This window comes from Pollachius pollachius (assembly GCF_949987615.1).
Source record: "Pollachius pollachius genome assembly, chromosome: 8".
Taxonomy (NCBI): Eukaryota; Metazoa; Chordata; class Actinopteri; order Gadiformes; family Gadidae; genus Pollachius; species Pollachius pollachius.
The window spans coordinates 5098697-5116840 of NC_136941.1; the positions used below are offsets into that span (position 1 = coordinate 5098697).

General features: G+C 44.5%; 2 protein-coding genes across 2 annotated transcripts; both read right to left on the reverse strand.

Moving 5' to 3' along the window:
• Positions 1–821: 821 nt before the first annotated feature.
• Positions 822–3293, reverse strand: LOC307078778 (guanylin-like). The gene is made up of 3 exons (XM_079740744.1): positions 3134–3293; positions 2315–2498; positions 822–1815 (listed from the first exon to the last, which is right to left on the reverse strand). The coding sequence occupies exons 1-3, from the start codon at positions 3203–3205 to the stop codon at positions 1751–1753; spliced, it is 321 nt and encodes a 106-aa protein (XP_079596870.1). The 5' UTR covers positions 3206–3293; the 3' UTR covers positions 822–1750.
• A 7938-nt stretch (positions 3294–11231) lies between these two features.
• On the reverse strand, positions 11232–16144 carry LOC307078762 (putative beta-lactamase-like 1; the record flags this gene model as incomplete). The annotated part of the gene is made up of 6 exons (XM_079740725.1): positions 11232–12213; positions 12689–12794; positions 14199–14410; positions 14728–14885; positions 15053–15159; positions 16039–16144. The coding sequence occupies 6 exons, from the start codon at positions 16142–16144 to the stop codon at positions 11232–11234; spliced, it is 1671 nt and encodes a 556-aa protein (XP_079596851.1).
• Positions 16145–18144: the final 2000 nt, after the last annotated feature.

The window sequence follows — 18144 nt, forward strand, 5'->3', positions numbered from 1 at the left end:
GGTTGAGGCCTTAACAATAGGTCATAAACAAACAACTCAACTGAAAAGGTTTTCTGCAAGATGCATTCTGGTAAACTGTTGGTTACTGTGTTTTGTAGATTTGATTTGTTAGGTCACCTACACCAAAGTCAGAATATTCTATTGAATTAAGACATTGTAAGGGTATAGGATACACTTTAGATTACAATGTTAAACTTAGGTTATGCATTTTATTATCGTCACAGTGGCAGAACTTCTGAAAGTCTTGAAGTATTAATTTATATGTAACCCTTGTAAAAATATGTACGAAGGTATTGAAATTCAGCTTTTTTACGTTTGATATAAATACAATGGAAGTGAAAAGTGGCCTTCAATTGCTGATTCAGTTTTAGGTGTCTTTTATCCTAAATAAAATCCTGAAATCTTCAAAGGGTGTAATCAATGTGTGGCATATGCAAAACCATTGCTAAAAGGAGGCCCATTATATCCAATGCAGTCGAGTGTCTGCAATGTTCATCATAAGTGCCGCTCATTGAGTTCTTGATTTCTGTTCTGACATCCCACCCCTTGGTTCAGAACCCCAGCCTTCCTTCCTGTTGGAGTGGTGCCCGGGGTCTAGTGATTAAGGTGTGCGCCTTCCTCTCCCTACTGTAAGGTTTTGTGTTCTATCCCCCACCTGTCTGCAGTCTACCCAACCCCTAGCTGGTTCCTAATCTCTAAATAAAGTCATCCCACGAAGTTGCTTTGGATAAAGTGCCTGCCATATGTAACTGTGGCCACATACATCATCACATAATAAAGGGAGTCAAACAATTACAATTTAAATCAGAAAGGTAATTTATTTGAAATGGTACAAAACAAGGCGAAACAAATGACGGGATAATTGCTTTACCTGCAAGGATATGTGGGGAAAGAATGGGATAAAGCAAAGCGCCCATGTGAATGACAGTGAAAACCTGCTTATATAACCCCACCCCTGTACCCAGGTGTGGTTAATTAGGTTATGAAGATACTGAGGCCTAGCCCTTCGCTTGTAGTGGCAGCTAGGACTAAAAGGGGGTTCGGGGGTTTGTCACATATATGATAATAGTAAATTGCATAGTTTGGATAAACCCTCTGGTGACCAGGTGGGGAAGACTTGGGTTGTCAGCTAGTGGGAGGTGGAGTTATGACACTTCAAAATGGTGGGCCATGATAATCATGTTTATTCAAAAAAAATCTGCAAGGTAAAGATGGCTTATCAGACATGTTTTGCACACAGCTAACCTGTAAAGGGTCACGTGGCTTAGTATCATGTTATAGGCGGAGCTACAACAAGGTAATCTGGAAAAGGAGGGAAAGTAGATTAGACAGGAAGAGAGAAGAAAAGGAGAGTGTGTTTGTGTTGGAACATCATTGTTTTTTCCAACACAAACCCATCAGCTCCATGTTGAACATTAGATTCATGCAAGTTGAGTTTGTAGGCGAAAGCCCTTATGCTTATTGTGTGTTTGTGGAAGACTTTGTCAAAGACTTCGGAACCGTATGTGCACAGCGCATCTCCTCTCTCCTGGTGAGCGTGAGCTAATTCTTTCTCTTCATGCGGTGCATTGCTGTTTTGCTGTCATTGTGATGCGTTTTGCAAATCTGTGAATTATTTTGGATTCTTGAAAATAATTTTAAAATAATTATAATAATAATTAGCTGGGTATTTATCAGTATTTCTTCAGCGTTAATCGTTTTGAGTTCAGTTGAATCGGATTGGGATGAGGGATGAGGCAGCGTTGTCTTTTCAACAGCCGTAGCAGGCTGGCGTTTCGCAGATCTCACAAGAGTTCGACCTGGTGGCCAGATTCACTGAGGAAAAAAACACAACAAGGTATTAGTCCTGTGAAACTCACATGTGCTGGACACTGCCTCAGCCAACGCCACATCAGACCAGTGGTCTTCAAACCCATTGGTGGTTGTTGTCTGATAATTATATTGCAGAACATGTTGATTCGGTGTTAGCTAACTTATTATTGCTTCTTTTTTCCGGCAAGTGTGCTAGCACCATAATGTTTTAATTCCCTGATTTTTCAAAAAAGATTTTAATTATTTATACACACACACACACGCACGCACACACACACACAAACACACACACACACACACACACACACACACACACACACACACACACACACACACACACACACACACACACAGGCCTACATTCTACAGCGAACTTGCCCTTCAAATTGAACTGTCACTACTGACAGGAAGACAAGACAGCCAGAAGTGTGTGAAATAAGTCAAGACCCATAGACAGGTGTGCAGGGACACATGATAGCGAGACGGCACGCGGCAGCCCTACCTAGATCAGCGAAGAGCTTCCCGGCGTTGGGGTCCCGACACAGGGGTGTGAAGACGTGCGGCAGGGCGGGTTGGGAGCACACGGCGGGCATGCCGCCCTGGGCCTCACTTCGGTACCCGCGGTCCGTCGCAACCAGACGCCATAGCATCTTCACGCTCTGCAGAGGATACTCGTACTGCCCCAGCTGCAAGCTCAAAACACCGCTCCCGTTAAATAACAGCGCTAGCATTTTTCTATTTGGTCACCTCTTATCTATTTAGTCAAGTCAAAGGGGACTTGACTAATCCATAGTAGGCCTACATGGCTGACCTCATTAAGGAGAAGGTAACTTGTTAAGGGGATTTTGCTTAAGGACACCCCCCCCCAGGGCCGCTGCTGGCCATTTCGGTGCCCTACGCGAGCGGGGGGCGGGGGGGAGCCTCTTCTCTTTTTATATATTAGGTAAAAACATATAATTGCCGAAATTGAGTGATAGGTTATGCAATTAAGAAAAAACAACGGTGGGCCTCTTCATAACTAATTTATATATTTTTTTAATTCAATAATGTAATAATTATTTTTATTTTTTATTTTTTTTTACAAACCATAATTTTTGGTGCCCCCCCAGGTACTTGGTGCCCTACGCACTCTGCGTACTCTGCGTATAGGGAGCGGCGGGCCTGCCCCCCCCCTATCTTGTGGAAATTAAAAATAGCCTACTTATCTGCGTAATGAACAACAACACAAAACCTACTACACACGACTATGAATAATTATGCTTCCCTATATATAATTCAAGTTATTTATGAAAACAATAAAAGTATGCCATGTTGCTCTTACCCTGACGGTAACAGTGCAGGAGGCCACGTGTATGACGGCGGCGGCTACGGCCACGGCGATGATCCACCTCATTGTGCTGCTTTATTTAATTGTAGGACGCCAACAGCTGCCTTGTTTTGGTTCTCTTCGTTTTTCAGTAGGTGGTATTGAGCACTGCATTCCCACACGCCGTTTATAAAGGGTGTGACTGTGGGACGTATGCTATAGCGTCGCCAATCATTAACTGACACCACTAACCAACGTTTTGGGTCAATGTGGTTCCCAGGCGTTGTTTGGGAAAATGAAAAGGGAAGTGTATATGCAAACGAAGTTATGAGAGTCTAGTGAAATATTGATGCTATATATTTAATAAATTATTAATGAATAATAGAGTGTGTGTATGTGTGTGTGTGTATGTGTATATATATATATATATAAATAAAATGCATTACCTAATTAATTGAATTGATGCATGAATTAATTAATTCATTGTTAAGGTAATATCTGTTGAGCTGAGTCATTGACATAAAGACGGAAAAAGTTTCAGTTCAGAGAGTGTTTTTTTTCATGGAGGTAAGATATGCAATTTATTTAATACTCTTTAGCTTTTTGACACATTGTATTTTCTATTTTTTATACAGTCCTGTATATAGAGCAGAATAATACAGAAAACAATTCCGCAGGGATTAATAAAGTAGCCTAGATAAACACTGAGGCAGTAAACAGTAAAGTCTTCTTGCCTCCTGCTAACCATATTTAAATGGACTCAAAGGTTTGATTGATAAGAGCATTTAAATTCTGCTTTCCTTGCTACTGTGTAGTTAGGGATAAGGGGCCAGTCTGTTGTGCTTTCTCAGTCAATAAATTAGTTTTCTCTGTCAGACGCTCAAATGAGGAGCAAAAATGTAGAGTTATGGATGTCATGCAATCAATAGGCTAGTAAATGATTGAAAATAAACAACCGATTTTTATTTAAAAAAATATTGGATGACATGCATGTCATGCATTAAAATAATAAAAACTTGCCCTTGCCCTTCAAATGAATGTTAACTACTGACAGAAAGACAAGACAGACAGGCAGACAGACTTGTGTGAAAGAAGTGTGATCAAGACAGACAGGTGTGCAGACATGTATGTATTTATGTATGTATGTATGTATATTTGTAACGGGTTCAAAGTAATGCGAGCAGCCAGGGTTGTCATTATCTCAGCGGGAGATCGGTTTATTTGCTTTAACCGGAAACAGAAATACTGAAAATATAACGAAAAGGTCCGTTCAGAGCCGTCTCTTGGTGGATCGGGGTAGGTTCCACTCGCTCCGGACCCCCGTGGTCCGTTCGCTCCTGGGTTTTGTTCTCCTTCACTACAACACAAAGCAGGCACATAAGTACACACTCCCTGATTGGCCTGAGTGCGGACACCTGCTCGCAATCAGGTCCAATCCCCCCAGCCAATCCCGTGCGCTCCCAACCTGCCCATACTCCCCCTGCAGGCCAGACGTCGCACGTCCCCCCACAATATTTCATTAAGTATTTCAAAGGGCCAAGTGGGTTGGCCATTTGATAATCGACCCTTCAGTGACATCACAAGTGGGAGAGTCCATCCAAATGTATGCTGGACTAACGCCAGTAGACGTCAGGAGACGGTATCAACTGGTATCCTCTCACTAACTCACTGATACCTGCCGATTGTAAGGGTAACAAAGGGCCCTTAAGGGTAAATGGAGGCCTGTGTTTACTCTTACCAGAGAAGTACTTGAGGCTTACTTAGTGCCAGGATCTGCAACCAGGATATCGTCCTTTAACAGTTCAAGAGCTGCCTGCGTGTCTCCGCTCCAGAGGAGATTAGTCTCCCGTTATCTTCTGAGTAATCCTGAAAAATAAAAGTGTATAATAAATATACTGAGGCAGAAATATAGTTCCTTTAGTGAAATTAATCTAAACTAAATTGAACTTACACGTTGGAAGTACATTTTTATGACATTTTTAAAGAGTAAATACATGATTTAATGAGCTTGTGCCAGATCTCGAACATCTTGGCAAATTTGCCTTCAGGCCCAGCAAGTTTGCTAACAAATTGCCAACATATCGGGCCCAGCCTCTTTGCTGACTGATGCGGTGTGAACCAGCCTGACTGTAGGCTTACCTTTTAGGGGGGGATCAAACCTGCTGCAGCGACCCTAAACCCAGCACCTCATAACAGGGGAAACTCACTGCTTACTTCGCGTTGGGTCATATCCGTCTGGTTCATCTTCAAAACAGTTTTAAACTGTGCTATTGGGATATATTATTGAAATGTGATTCGTTATGAGTAAAATATTAAATGTCACCTAGATGTGTGACGGATAGATGAGCTACTGTCCACTGGGTGGGCAGGTAGACCTAACCACCCTATGTGTGCTGGTTAGATCTATCCAGCACACGGCTTTAAACGGCTATTCACACTGACACCTGGTGGCATGTCATGGGACCTTTTAAAGGACGAGGAGGTCTGGTAGGCCTAGTTAAATCCAGGAGTCGTTCTGGTTAGTTTAGATTAACTTTTTGACGTGGCATCAAAGTCAGTGGGTGGAGGGTCCTTCTAAATTGGACGTCTGGATCAGAGACGTGCGGATGCTGGGTTGCACGTCTCTGATCTAGGCGTCCAATTTTAGGTCTTAATTCAATATTCTATTGAATTAAGACATTGTTAGGACAGGGTACATATAGGTAGGTTATATATTTTATTATCGTCACTGTGGCAGAACATCTGCAAGTCTTAAAGTATTAATTTATATGTAACCCTTATATCAAATATACGAAGGTATTGAAATTTAGCTTTTACGTTTGGACTTACAAACAGTAATGGTTTGGAAGTGAAAAGTGGCCTTCAACCAATGTTTTTCTGTGCTTCTAGTTGTCTTTTTTATCTTGAAATCCTTCAAAGGTTGTAATCTGTGTGAGGCATATGCAAAACCATAATTTCTAATGTCTGCAATGTTCATCATAAGTGCAACTCAAAGTCTTGTGTTGGGTTCTGACATCCCATGCCCCTGTGCTCGTCCTGGGTTCAGAACCCCAACCCTCTTCCTGATTGGAGAGGTGGCCGGTGTCAAGCGATTAAAGGGGACATACATGTAGGTGGACACGCCTACCTGTGATGTCATAAGCGGGGCATTTTCAAAACTGCTTGTAACGGCTAATCACACTCACACCTGGTGGTATATGTCCCCTTTAAAGGCCAATTCATACCTCCGGATCCGGACGAAATTTGTCCGTCCGTACAAAACGTTGTCTCCAGGGCTACCCTTCATACCTCCGTTCAGCGTTGTCATGGGTGTTACGCAATACATCCTCTAGAGGGCAGTGACTGTTGTGTCACAAATTACAATCGCAAACATGGCATCTGTAGAGGAGATGATTTTGCTTTGTGTCATCCGAAATCGGCAAAAAAAAGGCGCAAAAAGTGTAGGCCTACGCGGCGGCGGCATGTGACACCCCTCACCAACCCGCAGATTGTCTCCTCAAAATGTTGCGCCATTTTTAAATGACCAGTTACAACTCATTGCCAAAGCAGGGGAACAATAAAATAAAAAGGTCAGGTATATAGTATAATATAAGCATAAAACGTTCAATACAATATATATACATATCAGATATTATACTACTCTATTTTCGCGAATGGTCTGACTTCTCACTTTATACAATGTCTGCAGTCTGCCCAACCGCTGGTTCCTACTGACATCTAAATAAAATCATCCATGAAGTTGCTTTGGATAAAGCGCCTGCTATATGATAATAGTAAATGGTATAGTTTGGATATACCCTCTGGTGACCAAGTGGGGAAGCCTTGAGTTGTCATAGTGGGAGGTGGATTTACGACAGTGCAAAATGTTGGGCCATCATGATCACGTTTATTCAAAAAAGATCAGCATGGTAAAGAAGGCTCAGAGATGTTTTCATTTGTTTTTCTTTAGCTTAAATCGTTTTGATTTCAGTTTATTGCCGCCTCTGATTGGGACCAGGCAGCATTGTCTTTTCAACAGCCGGTGCAGGCTGCCTTGTCGCAGATCTCAGTTCCTCTGAGGAAAAAAAACACAAAAGGCAATAGTCCTGTGAAACTCCCATGTGCTTGACCCTGCCCCAACAAACGCCAACATCAAACCAGTGGGCCTCAAACCCATTGGTGGTTTGTGTCTATAATGAGTCTATTATTGCCGAACATCTTGATCCGGCGTTGGCTAACTTCTTAACATTCTATTGGGTCATTTATGCAGGCAGCTAATATTTAAATTCACAGATTTTTCAAAAAAGATTTTCATGTTTTGTGTGGCAAGACTGAAAACGTGTTAGGTGGCATGACCGACATTACACAAATGTCTTACCAAAATGTGTTAAAACATACATGCTACAGCGAACTTGACCTTGAAATTGAACTTTAACTACTGACAGAAAGCCAAGACGGACAGGCAGACAGAAGTGTGTGAAAGTAGTGAAGGGATGGGCAACTGGCGCATACGGCCCGCATGCTCACTCCGTCAGGCCCGCACATCATTTAAATTAAAAAAAAAAAAATTATATATATATATATATATATATATATATATATATATATATTTAATAATAATAATAATAATAATAATAATAATAATAATAATAATAATAATAAATCGAGTTACAGAAAACTCGGTCAAGAAACATGAGAAGCAGAGTATCTGTTCATAGAATTCAAAGGCAAACCCATGTGTCTGGTTTGCTTAGGAACGATATCAGTCATGAAGTGGAGAGGCCCTGACGGGATCTCTCGTGCATTTCGTGGTTGCTCGTTCGCGTGTCCTACGATACAGCGGCCACTAGGGGGTGCCCGCGGCCCATTTATAAAATATCTTCTCGATGGCCACTCCGCCTCTGGGTATGATGAAAAATGTGGCCCTCTTTATCATGAAAGTTGCCCATCCCTGAAGTAGTGCGATCAAGACCCATAGACAGGTGTGCAGACAGACATGACAGTAGCGAGACGGCACGCGGCAGGCCTACCTAGTTCGGCGAAGAGCTTTCTGGCGTTGGGGTCCCGACACATGGGTCTGAATTCTTCCGGCAGGGCACGGTGGGAGCACACGGCGGGAATGCCGGCGTCGGCCGCACGAGAAGTTCCGGCCGCATCCATTGCCCCCCAAAGATCCCTCACAGTCTCCGAAGAATGCGTGTATCTCTCTGCCTTGTCCGAAGCCCAGATCTGCAGCAAGCCCAGAACACCAATCCCGTCAATTAACAGCGCTAGCAGTTATTTAGTCAAGTCAAAAGGGACTTGACTAAACCCTAGTAGATTGCTGAAGACATTAGGGAGCAAGTAACTTTTTTAGAGTTTGCTTAAGGACGCCGACAGGTAGGCTAGCCTATGCTGTGGACATTGGGAGCACACCCCGGTCACTAATAGCATACTATACGGAATTACAATCCTGTCCCCAGTATAATTATTAGCAGAGGTAACCATGCAGCACAAGATACATTTTATAAATATGGATTTAATTGTAAATTGTTTTGATTTCACCTGCAGACTAAACCTTTGTTGCGCATTTTTCAAGCGGTAGGCCTATAGACTATCTGCTGGAAATTAAGAATAGCCTACTAATCTGCGTACTGAACTATGACACCACAAAAGAGTACTACACACTACTATGAATAATTAGGCTATAATAAGTTTTCTGAAAACAACAAAATAATGCGAAGTTGCATACCGTGATGACCATAAGGCATGAGGCCACTTGTAGGACGGCGGCGGCGACGACAACGGCGATGATCCACTTCATTGTGCTGCTCTATTTAATAGTAAGACGCCAACTCCTGCCTTGTTGTGGTTCACTTGGTTTGTCAGTATTGAGCACAGCAGTCCCACACGCCGTTAATAAAGGGTTTGGCTTGCTCGCGTTGCCAATCATTTCTCTTCACACCACTGATGTAACTATAAGGTCCACACCCCCGTTTTGGGTCAATGTGGCTCCCAGGCGTTATGGGAGTTACGGGAGTCTAGTGAAATATCTATGCCATATATTTATTAAATTATGAATTAATAATATATTTAGTGTTTATACATTCATTTATATAAATAAAATGCATTACAAAATGAATTAATTTAATTAATGCATGAATTAATTCATTATTTAATTCATTTTTAAGGTAATATCTGTTACCAGCTAAGTCATTGACATTGATTGTCTGTGAAAATGTTTCAGTTTAGAATGTATAATAATAACGTTATTTTTCATGAAGACTAAATATGCAATTTTATTTAATATTCTTTATCTTTTTGACACATTTTATTCCTCAGGGATTAATAAAGTAGATAAAGACAGATTGAGGCAGTAAACGGTAGGAAAGTCTATTTGACTCCTGCTAACCATATTTACATGAGCTCAGAGGTTTAATTGATTAGAACGTTTAAATGACACTTTTCTTACTACTGTGTAAGCAGGGATGAGGGGCCAGTCTGTTGTGCTTTCTCAGTCGATACAGTAGCTTTCTGTGTCAAATGAGGAGCCAAAATGTAGAGTTTTGGATGTCATGTAATCGATTCGCTAGTAAATTATTGATTACTTGAATCATGAATTGGGTATTATTTAGGTATATAAATTAGAAAGTACCAATGGTGCTGTAGAAATTGTCTAAAAAGTAGACAATTCATTTTTCCACCACAGAATACACCCAGTTTCCTGGGATGAGGAGGGAATCCGCTAAGCCAATTTCTGGTCTGAGATGCTAGCAATATGGATGAACCTGCTATATGTTAGCTAACTGGCTCATCCTGCTATTTGTTAGCTAACTGGCTCAACCTGCTATATGTAAGCTAACTGGCTCAACCTGCTATATGTTAGCTAACTGGCTCATCCTGCTGTATGTCTCCGCTGTATGCTGCTAGAATTGAGGAAGATTATATTCCAGACAAAACAACAACAGTGGGAAGTTGTACGATTGTAAAGTTAAAATAAACGTGTATATTTCCAATAGATGAATGAATGGAATTGTGTCATGGCTCATTATACTGTATATGAATGTATAATGAGCAATACAAATGAAATGGTGTAGCCCTACAACTGAAAGAAACCAACCAGGCTCATGTTAAAGCTAAAGATAGAAACTAAATCAGAGTGAGTGGGGCTCTTTTGTGAGGTTCTGGGGAAGATCGATCCACTGTTGAGGGCTCTCTATGGTCCCACGTTCCCGCAACGCAATGACCACGCAGACGCTTCGACGCAGTCGTGAACGTTTATGGTTCTGCGTCGGGTTTTAGTAAGCGGACCAATCACAGCCCTTGCTGCTGTGTCGCCTCGACGGAGGGTTACGATTTTTGGGAGGCGCCTGTCTGGCCCTTGCGGTGGATGCAAGGAGCGTCCGCAAGGACGTAAGGGGCCCGTAACCCCCTTGCGTTACGTGAACGTGGAACCATAAAGAGCCGTTTACACTGTAGGAAAAAATCCTATCATGTATATCTGTGTTACATCTGTGTTTAATGGAATGTAGGAAGTACCCAGGCATAAGTATATGGTGGTTTTTGGTTGCTTCATTCGGGATTTCATATGTTCCTGTACTCAACGGGCTGGTTGCTTGCTTGGCCTTCAACATTGCTGCCTGCCGCTCTCTCCAGAACCGCTCATCCAAACAACTTCACTGGTCTTCCTTTGGTCTAACAGCCAAGTACGAAGTAGATAGGATATGTAGAAGGTAATGGAACGACCGACATACAGATACTCTTCTGTGTGCCCATACTGAACCAGAGTTTAGTATGGGCTCTGAACAAACCACAGGAAGACTCATCTTCTTCCTTTACGACGCTGATACACTTCTACATAAAAGTTGCTCGAGGCTTAGATGCTTACACCACTGGCGCCTTCTCAGCGATGAGTTTCAGTATAAAGAAAGAGAGCAGCATAACATATTTCAAACCAACAGTTTTAACCCATCAACCCATGTTTTATTCTTTCACAGTTTTCGTCTCCGTCAATGGTACATGGTAGGCACTTCGCATTACTAGGCCTAACAAACGTAATAATGCTGATAAATATGAGCAAATGCACAGATTAATGGTTCCCGTAACATACAAAGGTGTAATACAATGATATAAAGGTGGTCATGGTGTGCTTCTTCTACGAAGGGAAATAGGGCCTGTGGGCTATCCTGATCACTCTGTACGTGTTCAGTCCCGGGGAGTCGAACCCTGGCGACACGCCCTTCTTGCCGAAGGGATAGAAGTTGAACAGCTGTCTGTCCTGGGCCTCCAGAGAAACGGACGCGCTGTTGACCTTCAGCTTACAGGGGTACTCCTGCTCAAACACCACCCGGAACACCCGGTCCTCCAGGTAGTCCAGCCGAATGGTGCGGTACTTGGCCGGCACCGACGGGTCCATCTGTGGCCCGAACTGTTGCATGACCAGCACCCCGTCCGGGTCGGCCTTGATCTCGTAAAACGTCATGTTCCGGTACGTGAAGATGCCCACGTACGGGTCGGAGCTGGGCGGGGCGGCCATCGTGCGCGTGGCGCCCCTGAAGGCGGTCTCGATGGCGGGCAGCAGGTGGCGGTAGGCCTCGGTGACCAGGTCGGGGCCCTTCTGCGGCCGCACGCCGGCCATCAGCACCAGCAGGCCCAGGTTGAGGCGCGGCACCAAGGAGAGCGTGGCGGCATAGCCGTCCAGGTCGCCGTCCTTGCGCAGCACGTCGTAGCCCAGCAGCTTGTTGACCTCCCAGGGCGTGGCAGTGGCGTTGGCGAAGTAGCCGGCGTGGCAGCGGAAGGCGGGCGTCAGCATGGACTTCAGGGTGTCGTCCCGGAGCAGGCGCCGGCTGTACCCGCCCAGGAGCACCATGCTCAGCTTGGCCATGTCGGCTGCCGTGGAGTACATCTGGCCCGCGGGCCGGTACCAGCCCAGGTCGTAGAGGGGCGCGGGCTGGCCGCTGGCGTAGACCCCCACCGCCATCTGGGCCTGGACGTCCGGGGTGATGTCGAAGCCCGTGTCGTCCAGGCCCAGCCTCTGCAGGATGTTGACGCTCACCCATTCCTCGAAGTCCACGCCCGCCACCCTCTGGGCCAGGGCCTTGGCGAGCAGGGAGAACGCCACGTTGCTGTAGTGACATCTGACCGGCGGGGGAAGAAAGGCCAAAAGTCATGCCAAGATTACCCTTGTGTGTGTTTGTGTGTATATGTATATATATATATATATATATATCAATTAACTTCAATTGGAGTGGATTTAAAATATAAATTTAGAAATGTGATTAATTGTGAGTTAACTCATCAATACCATGCAATCAATCGCAATACAAATTTGTAATCATATGACAGCCCTAAAATATATATATATATATATTCCATCAAGTATTTCAAAGGGCTAAGTGTGTTGGCCATTTGATAATCTTCCCTTCAGTGACATCACAAGTGGGAGAGTCCACCCAGATGTATGATGGACTAAAGTCAGTAGACGTCAGGAGACGGTATCAACTGGTATCATGTCACTCAGTAATTATTATGCTAACAATCACTTAGTGATTAACACTTAAGTGTTAATGGAGGCCTGTGTTTACTCTTACCAGAGTAGTACTTGAGACTTACTTAGTGCCAGGATCTGCAACCAGGATATCGTCCTTTAACAGTTCAAGAGCTGCCTGCGTGTCTCCGCTCCAGAGGAGATTAGTCTCCCGTAATCGCCTGGGTAATCCTGAAAAATAAAAGTGTAAAAGTGTATAACAAATAAACGGAGGCAGAAATATAGGTCCTTTAGTGAAATTAATTTAACTAAATTGAACCTAAACGTTGAAAGTACATTTTTATGAAATTTTTAAAACGTAAATGCATACCTGTCGATATGAAATGAGCTTGGGCCAGATTTCTAACATCTTGGCTAGTTTGCCAACATATCAGGCCTAGCCAGTTTGCTAACATAACTGGCCCAGCCAGTTTGCTGACTGATGTGGTGTGAACCAGCCTGACTGTAGGCCTACCCGGTCCAACCTGCTGCACCGCCTCATAACAGGGGAACCTCACTGCTTATTTTGCGTTATGCCATATCCGTCTGGCTCATCTTCAAAACCCAATATATTATTGAGAGGTTATTCCTTTAATTTTGATTTCTAACTTATAATTACCTATTCGTTAACCTCAAAGGAGGAGGAGTTCTGGTAAACCTAGTTCAATCCACGAGTTGTTCTGGTTAGTTTAGATTAACTTTAGTCTGGTAGTTTAGGGGGAAGACCCTTAGTCTCACGGCACATTGCAAGTTTTTTTTAATGTAGGGGTGAGGGATAACTTCTTTGGAGAGACAGCACTGTCTAAGGATACAAGGACCTATGGGCCATCTATCTGGGACTGTAAATTGTGAACAGTGGATCGATCTTCCCCAGAACCTCAGGCCCCACTGACTGGGGGCTGATTTAGTTTCTTTAGCTTTAACATAAGCACGGTTGGATGGTTTCAGTTGTAGGGTTACATCGTTTCAGTTGTATTGCTCATTATGCATTCATATATAATGAGCCATGATACAATTTCATTCATTAATCTATTCGATTAATGAAGGAATCTATTATATTTACACATGTTTAATTTAACTTTACAATTGTACAATTCCCCACTGTTGTTGTTGTTGTTGTTTAGGCTGGAATGTTATCCCCCTCATTTCTAGCAGCATACAGCCGGTGGAGCCAGTTAGCTCTAATATAGCAGGTTGAGCCAGTTAGCGAACATATAGCAATTTGAGCCAGTTAGCATCTCAGCCTTGCAGACCACTAATTGGCTTAGCGGGTTCCCTCCTCGTCCCAGAACACTGGGTGTGGTCTATGGTGGAGTCTCAGCAGGAGACAGGCTTTGTCTGTCCCCTATTTCTGCCTCTTTAAACTGCAGCGTCCAGGTTCTGCAGAGACCAATGACCCATCAGGGGGGATTAGCTCTATGTTTGGAGCCCAGCTCTTGTCCAAGTATAGATTCCCCTGCTATTCGTGTGGGCCTAGGGGTTAGTTGAGGCTCTGTGATGACGTTGATGGGAAGGCATGTCCTTAAAACGAAGACTCATGGGCTTTTTCAAGTTATTTCACAATTTCGTGGGTTAGCTGATGGGTTAGCTTATCACCTGAGAGCTGGCTGGCCATCCTGCGCAGGGTGATTGACGGGAGGCGGGCCCGAGGGGAGTCCTGTCTGGGACCGCCGCCCCTCCCCAGCGGGTTCTTGATGGTGAAGTTGTCGACGTACTTCTCGATGGGGTCGTCCAGGGAAACCACCCCGCCGTCCTCCCACAGCTTGTAGAGCATCAGGGTGGGGAAGATCTTGGAGAGGCTGGCGATCCTGATGGGGGCGTGCGGATGGATAGAAGATCAGATTGGGCTTCATTAAAACCTGGCAGCACAAAGTTCTGGAGAGTAGTAAAACTGACCTTTTACTAGTAGTAGGTGAGGTGGACGATATTGACAAATCATCCACATGGTACATTATTAAAATGTATATTAAAGTATACATTATCAACCATAACACACGAGAGGTGTCTAATCCAACCATCTGATGCACCACTAGCTGTTTGTTTAACACTTTTCCTACTGGGGGCCACAGCTGCCGAGAGTGCAGGGTGTATGTGGCATGAGTCTGAACCTAATATTGGAGAGTACCTGTACATGGTGTATTCAGAGGGGGGTGGAGAGTTGGGGTCGCTCCCGTTCCTCTTGCCAAAGTTCCCGTTCCAGAGAACCGAGTCGTTTAAGATCACAATGGCGGATATCGCAGGTAGGCTGATTTGGTTGACCTTTGACCTGAAGAGGGCATCGACCTGTTTGGAGTTGAGTGGGAAGAGTATTTGATAAGATGTGTGTGTAACTCTATTTGGGAAACTTGAGACTTTCTTTGACAGGAAATTTGTGAATCCAGACCGAAAACAACAACTTTGTGTCCAAAATGGGTCTCCCAAAGGTCAAAGGTTAAGCGACAGAGACACACCTGTTCCAGGGCCTGTTTAAGCACAGGGATGGGATGTGTCAGGGGCACGGGTTCAGGGAACCGGGGACAGATCGTCTCCTTCCGCAGGCTGTCTGTCGAAACTGTTTCTGAACACATGGGAGATGTTGCTTATGGAGAAGTTTGTACACACAGACGCACACACACACACACACACACACACACACACACACACACACACACACACACACACACACACACACACACACACACACACACACACCATAGACCTTCTCTGTATTCCGTCAGTCTCATTCCTCTATTTCAGCTGTGCCCTACCCCCTAGGTAAAATTGGAAATGAAAATGTTGAGTTTGAGTTAAATTGATGATGCATGTATGGGATATTTTAATTAAATAAGCCCCAGAGCGAAATTCACAACATGGCATAATTTATGTTGAATGGCAGATTTGAGAAAGCACGAATTAAAAAAAATCACATTAAAAAAAGAGCACAATATCTTTTAGCATCATGTGTTACCATTTTACATTCTTATCAACAGTACCTGACAAAATGTTGTGTTTTGCAACAGTTAGTTACAAATGTTGTGGGACGTGATTGCGTCAAATTTTGGTTGTGTGTGGTGGTGTGTCTGCTACGGACATCGTCCCTAATGGAAAACACATGCTGTTGCCGCGGCGACTCGGTGTGTCGGACGGGACACGCCCCTCTCTGGTCTTTCTCAGCAGGGTTTACACCTCTAAAGGGTCCGATAATCCCGCGGCCGCTACTACAGTGTGCCCGGCTTTGTGTAATCCCTCCAACGCCCACACAAACAAGCAATTAGACGTCAGAAAGGAAAGGTCTACCCTCGTTGATGATAAAAAAAAAATCCTGAGAGTGTGTGGGAATCCATCCAAACAGTATGTTTAGATATGGTGATCATCATCATCAAGATAATAATCAGTTAAAGTGAAAGTCTTTTAGTTTGTGTTATTTTGTTTTGTATTTTGTTTTGTTTTTACACACCCATCTCCAACTTGGGCATTCTGTATTGCCAGATGAAGCAGGTCGTCATGACGACAGACAGCAGGAAAAAGACCACCATGCCCAGTTTGGTCCATTTCACCTTCATCGTGTCGTTCCTGTACGCAGACCAAAAGCCCACACAGACACACATGTACTCATGGAGTTCTCTCGGCACAGCATGAAAGACTGTAGCAGCGTTGATGAATGAGCGCAATGCAGGCCAGGAAAGGGTTCACCCACATCCACAAATGTATCTTTCTGACTTGAAGAATAATAATAACGAATACAAATGAACCGAGAATAATAAAGTGTTAGTACGCCGGTCTGTCGGTCCACTTAAGTACCTTATCCGAGCAGCATATGCCTCAGCGTGTGATTGCTTTAACTGACCAACACTGTTTCACAGCTTATCTTGTCCTGCTGTTGATTCGAGGTGGTGGATAACGTTCTCAGATAAATCAAATACAACTCCGGCTCTCTATGCTGACAAGGAGCGAAAGTTGTTAAACGTACCTCCACACCTCCACACTCCTACGGCGAGGAAGAGGGTCTTCAACGGCCCCAAACGCCCTTCATCTTCAGCCGTTCTTCTCCAGAAGGGGAACCTCCTCAGCCATAAGAATCCTCTTGGTGCTGGGTCTGTTCATGGACGAGGAGCAGGAGCAGGAGGAGGAGGAGGAGGAGGAGCAGGAGGAGGAGACACCTCCAGGGCTTCCACAGAGCTCCCGTCCACCGCTTGCCAAGCACCACTACCTAGCTGCACTTAATCCCCGGGGCGGTGATCCCTGGACGTGCTCCAGATCATCATCATCCCACTCTGCAACAGCACCATGACGTCATAATCCATGGAGAGATAGAGGGAGAGAGAGAGCGAGAGAGAGAGAGAGAGAGAGCTGTTGAATGGAGACCAGCAAAGTGCTCACATCTGCTGGGGGGATTTACCTTAATGTCCGACTTAATGCTGGTCTTAATGCTCGTCCAGCCATGGATTCCTTTGATTATAATGGGAACGCCCGGTCCGCATCAGGTCCGGCTTCAGCATGGTGGTAATGCTGCTCTTGAGGAAGAACCATCATGGGCAAATCAACATGGTTTCCTCAAGTAGGACAGTCATAGTCGGGAATATACCAGCCACCTGCTAGCAAGGAATCCAACCCTTTTGTATCTCGCGACGTCAAACATATCAAAGTCGATATTATAACGTCTGCGGTCTGTTCTTACAAGCCTTAGAAACATTCATAGCACGGGTTGCTCAAGCGGGAATTAAACCCTTCACCCTGGCAGTGTTAATATCTTAATGCTCTGCCAGCTGAATTTAACACAGAATCTAACCCCTAACCCATGCAGTGTTGATATTCTAATGCTCTACCAGCTGAGTTTAACAGGGCATCTAACCCCTAACCCTGACAGTGTTGATATGCTGATGCGCTAACAGTTGAGTTCAACAGGGAATCTAGCCCAGAACCCTTGCATTGTTAATGCCATGCTCTACCAGTTGAGATAGACAGGAGCTCGAACCCCTAACCCTTGCATTGTTAATGCCATGCTCTACCAGTTGAGATATATAGGGACTCGAACCCCTAACACTGGCAGGGTTGATTCCATGCTCTATCAGTTGAGATGGAGGGGGACTCGAACCCCTAACACTGGCAGGGTTGATTCCATGCTCTACCAGTTGAGATGGAGGGGGACTCGAACCCCTAACACTGGCAGGGTTGATTCCGTGCTCTACCAGTTGACCACAGTAGTCTTGCTAGAGCTGACCTCAGACCAGGGACTGCCCCTAGGGTTGAGCCCTCCTGCTCTGTGCATTCTGAACTCTGTTTGTCAATGAACATAAACGCCCGAGGAGAGGACCGTTCTTTTGTTTTATTGGCCCTAAATCAGCAGGCACAGGGTAACCATATCAGCCAATAAGGAGGCACGCATGCACTAGCATATGATCACCTGTAGAGGGAGTCGTCTCATGCTAACCAATCTACAAGTGGTGTTTGCGTTTGGTTCTCCTTAAAAGGTGTAGTTTGGCGGGGTCGTGCTGCTTCCAGAGGCTAAGACGGTCATAAGTGCCCTCTGTCGGCCTATTTGTTAATATTACTCCTTCAGGTC